At 57.0% G+C, this 4870-nt stretch overlaps 1 protein-coding gene across 1 annotated transcript; it reads left to right on the top strand.

Annotated features, from left to right (window-relative positions):
• The first annotated feature begins 1543 nt into the window (after positions 1-1543).
• LOC135619075 (AAA-ATPase At2g46620-like) lies at positions 1544-4217 on the top strand. Its single transcript, XM_065120692.1, has one exon. It carries the CDS (start codon positions 2495-2497, stop codon positions 3995-3997), a length of 1503 nt encoding a protein of 500 aa, XP_064976764.1. The 5' UTR covers positions 1544-2494; the 3' UTR covers positions 3998-4217.
• The last annotated feature ends 653 nt before the right edge of the window (positions 4218-4870 follow it).

The raw sequence follows: 4870 nt of genomic DNA, 5'->3' as shown, positions 1-4870 counted from the left end.
CCACCTGTGTCGTGTTCTTCGGCCCCACGACGTCCGAAACCACGCCTGCGCGGCCTGTTCGCCCGAGTTTAGCTCCTTGGTAGCAGCCACCTGTGTCGTGTTCTTCGGCCCCGTGACGCCCGAAACCACGCCTGCGCGGCCTGCTCGCCCGAGTTCAGCTCCTCGGCAGCAGCCACCTGTGTCGTGTTCTTCGGCCCCACAACGTCCAAAACCACGCCTGCGCGGCCTGTTCGCCCGAGTTCAGCTCCTCGGCAGCAGCCACCTGTGTTGTGTTCTTCGGCCCTGTGACGCCCGAAACCACGCATGCGCGACCTGTTCGCCCGAGTTCCGCTCCTCGGCAGCGGTCGCCTGTGTCGTGTTCTTTGGCCTCATGACGCCCGAATCCATGCCCGCACAGCCCGTTCGCCCGAGTTCAGCTCCTCGCCAGTGGCTACCTGTGTCGGGCTCTTCGGCCTCATGACGTCTGAAACCACGCCCACGCAACCTACTAGCCCGAGGGGGCTGCCGCCCCTACGGCCGAACCCAATCCGACCTGTGAGACGTTCTCCGAGGTTCCTCGTCCCTTCACTACCCAGCGCCATGGCCGCTCACCCGACCTTCCTCGATTGCCAAGCACTTCGAGTTTCACGCCCAGGGCGGCGCACCGGCCTTTCGCCGACGAAGAAAGCTCTCTAAAGCTGAAGCCATACCTCAGACCCCCCCCAATTACGGCAACTGACGCATGGCTTCCTTTGGGGGGGAGAATGATGAGGGTAATAATTACGATAAGACTCGCATGACACCCGCTGACGTCCCGCTCCCTTGTTAGTCCGACATCGCGTGACTGACACGGGTCAAAACGCCAACCGAGGCCCACTAACGATCGCTCAGGTTCGGTTCCACACGCTACGCCGATGGCAATGTTAGACGCCATCAGAAGGTACGATCTCACCCCTTGCGGGTAGGCGCATCAGGTAACACCGAACCCCCTTATAAATACCCTTGCATCCTGAACAAAAAAGAGGAACACCAACATATACAACAAACCCCCAACGACTATTCACTGACTGGATCGTCGGAGGGGTCGGGTCGAGTTCTCCCGTCCCGACCTGTGTGCAGGAACGAAGGCGAGGCGCTTCTCTCCGGGCGCGTCGGCAAGGAACCCCCTCGCGAAGGAATCGACGACCCGTCATCCGGACCCGAACCAAGCCACGTCGACCCCGAGGTCACGGCTAAAAAGTTATTTACACTAACAGATGTTGACTTAGATATAGAGTGATGTTGCTCAAAAATCATATCGACATTGACATAGATGTAGAGCGATAATATTCTGCATCTGTATCGACGATTCTTCCATCGTTTGATAATTATGTTTACTATATTATTGTAAATGTAGAGTGGCTGAGAAAAATAATGCACACATGCAGCTTCTTGATACCGTCAAATGTCGTCGTGTCCAAGACACTCAGTTGGACTTTAGATCAATCGTATGGCAGTCGTTAGTTTTGCATGACTCTCTCTCTATCCTTTCTCAATCCCTTTTTGTACAATTTCACCATATTCAACAACTCACACCGGAACGAGTTGGGACTGTCTCCAATCCCAGCTGTTTGCTTTTCCTCATTGTCTCCGCCGTCGGGAGACAGCCCATCATCTCCTCCTCCGCATCATCATCTTCCCACCGAACTCCACCATGTTTTCCCAGCTCTGTCGTGCGGACCCGTGAGCGAGATGAATGAACAATGGGTCCCCCTACCCTCGCATCTTTTGAGGAGTCGAACCCATGATTGCTCCTCTTCTTTTTCCTCGAACGTTCTACTAGGTATCCGCTGCGTCCATGATTAACCTGCTCCGGTGCTGGTCCCAAACTAGCGAACGGTGATCCACCGAGGGACACTTCCAACTGTCACTCTTCCCTGCCGCCTCATACAGCCACCAAAGCCCCGACGCATCACATGGCCACCTGAATAGTTCCAACGACAAGTCGACCAGTGGGTTGCGTTCGCTTAACGGGTGCTGTCCCGACCGCGTCAAATCCGCGTCTGACTCCCTGCAATCAATACTATTGGCCGAACCAACTTCCGACCCGCGGGAGTCAATGAATGGGCCCCATCCTAAATGCCAAAGCGACCCGCCATGTCACGTAGATGGTCTTCCCGAGATCCACTAACCGTTCCGTGACACATGTTGCGGCCAATGACAAGGCATGCTTCGGCGATACCATCGCTGCTAATTGCTCCTCCAATTCGTGCAATCCACGCCATGGTGGTTTCCCGAAGATACCTTGACGGCCTCGTGTGTTCGAGCCTTTGTTGTCGTTTTGCAACGTCAAACGTACGGCGGGCATTTTAGCGAACACAAGTTGGGCGTTAAATGAGTTTGTCTCTCACACACTTCCTTCCCTCTTCATTATACGCCTCGTGTCCTCGTCCCCTTCGGCTGTCGTTTCTCTCCTCCTTCCCACTCCGCGTCCTCCTTCGACTCTGCTTTGTGCTCTGTGTGAGGGCGGAGAGGGATGATACCGATTAGTTTAGCGTCGGGGGTGATGGCTGTGGTGGGCGGTGCGGTGCTCCTGAGGATCGTCCTATCGTTCAAAACGCTGGTGCACTGCTTGGGGCGGTGGTGGCGGTGGGTGGAGGAGCGGACGCAGGCGTACCAGAACTTCGAGATCCTGCGGTACAGCGATTGCGGGCAGGAGAACCCCCTGTACCGCCGCGCCGCCGCCTACGTCGCCGCCCTCCCTTCCCTCGAGGACGCGGCCGCCGCCAACCTCTTCTCCTCCGGTCGCAAGCCTAACGACTTCTTCCTCCTCCTCGGTCCCGGCCACTCCGCCACTGACTCCTTCCTCGGCGCCCGCGTCTCCTGGACCAACGCCCCCTGCGCCGGCGGCGTTCCCCGCCTCGTTCTCCGCCTCCGCCGGCAGGACCGCACCCGCGTCCTCCGGCCTTACCTCCAGCACGTCGAGTCCGTCGCTGATGACCTCGAGCTCCGGCGAAGGGAGGTCAGGCTCTTCACCAGCTCCGTAGGCGCCGGCGACGGCGGGGGCCCGCGGTGGCGGTCGGTGCTGTTCACCCACCCCGCGACGCTCGACACGGTGGCGATGGACCCGGAACTTAAGGCGCGGATCCGCGCCGACTTGGAGTCCTTCCTCAAGGGTCGAGCATACTACCACCGCCTCGGTCGGGTCTGGCGGCGGAGCTACCTCCTCCACGGGCGCCCCGGGACCGGCAAGTCCACCTTCGTGGCGGCCATGGCCAAGGTCCTCGGCTACGACATCTACGACGTCGACCTCTCCCGCGTCTCCGCCGGCGGCGACGACCTGAAGGCCCTCCTCCTCAGCACCACCCCCAGGTCGGTGATCTTGGTCGAGGACCTCGATCGCCACCTCAAGGGCAAGGGCGTCGGCGAGGAAGGCGAGTCGCAGCTCACCCGGATCCTAAACTTCATGGACGGCATCTTCTCGTGCTGCGGCGAGGAGCGGGTGATGGTATTCACGATGAGCTCCGACGGCGGCGGGATGGAGGGGGTGGAGCCGGCCGTGCTGCGGCCGGGACGGCTCGACGTGCACATCCACTTCCCGCTCTGCGACTTCACGGCGTTCAAGACGCTGGCGAGCAGCTACCTGGGCCTCAAGGACCACAAGCTGTACCCTCAGGTGGAGGAGGGGTTCCACAGCGGCGCCAGGATCAGCCCGGCGGAGGTCGGCGAGATCATGATGGCCAACCGTGGATCGCCCAACCGGGCGCTCAAGTCGGTGATCAGCGCGCTGCAGCAGGCGTCGTCGAACGCCGGGCGGAACCCGAGCGAGAGCGGGTCGGGGCGGCGGTGGGAGGACCCAGCGGCGGGCAGCGGCAGCGGCGGCGGCGGTCTGGGGTTCGGCAAGGAGTCAATCAAGGAGTTCAAGAAGCTGTATGGGATGATAAAGATGAAGAGTGGGAGCAAGAAGGAAGACGCGACGCCGGCCGCGTCGGCCGCGAGCGCTACCCCGGACAAGCTCGATAAAGATCATCCACATTGACGAATCAATTGGGTTTCTGGAAGCAAGACTACATATCGCTCGCTCTCTCTCTCTCTCTCTCTCTCTCTCTGTGATCACTAAAGAAATCGGTTTGGGGCTTCAATCAATTTTGATCTGGAGAGATCGACATGGGAGCATCGAAAGTGTAGAAAGATTTAGGGAAGAAATTGGTGTGTATACTGTAAATGTTAGCTTTCGCGAAGAACTAGTTTTGTATTCATTCATTGTTTGGGCCTGTGGATGTGCCCCAAAACACGAGCGTTCAAAGTCGATAAGGAATGCAATGCGCCACAGAAACGGAGGTCAGATAGATTTCCTCGTGGCACTGCCACAGAACTCGAGATCAGATCTAGTGGCTAGGAGGGCAGATTCGATGCTGATGATTCATACATATTAGCCATAGCCCTCGCACCCGATGCTTGCAGCTTGGATTGAATGTGGCTCACTTGTGACGGATCCATCTTCTTGCAGAGACTCGCTTGCCCTCCCATCTCCACGGCAGCCGGCCGGCGTGCATCTATCTATAGTCTTTGTGAAAGCAGAAGCTTATCACCAGTTGTCCGGCTAGACAAAACTAGTTCAAGATTCGACTATTACCTCTCCTTCATAATTCTACATTCTGTAAGTCCGTGTTTCCAATGTCTCTCCAAAACCATAATCCAGACTATGTAGGAAGAATTCCAAACAGAGCCTACCTATCGATGATATCATGCACATTCTAATGAGAGAATAAAAAACAAATCTTTCACAAATTAAGAACGCCTTTTCACAGCCTCTCCAATAATATTAACACACCACATATGCTCAGAGATATCATTATGCAAACATTGAATAAACACAAAAATCTAAGCCTCAAAATATAGCGAAAGCAGA

This window comes from Musa acuminata, chromosome BXJ2-8, assembly GCF_036884655.1.
Source record: "Musa acuminata AAA Group cultivar baxijiao chromosome BXJ2-8, Cavendish_Baxijiao_AAA, whole genome shotgun sequence".
NCBI lineage: Eukaryota > Viridiplantae > Streptophyta > Magnoliopsida > Zingiberales > Musaceae > Musa > Musa acuminata.
The sequence above is the reverse complement of the archived record's forward strand: the minus strand, read 5'-3'. Positions and strand labels throughout refer to the sequence as shown.

Excerpts from the sequence above, each read along its gene's own strand:
- LOC135619075 (XM_065120692.1), top strand. The coding sequence starts at position 2,495 with ATGATACCGATTAGTTTAGCGTCGGGGGTGATGGCTGTGGTGGGCGGT.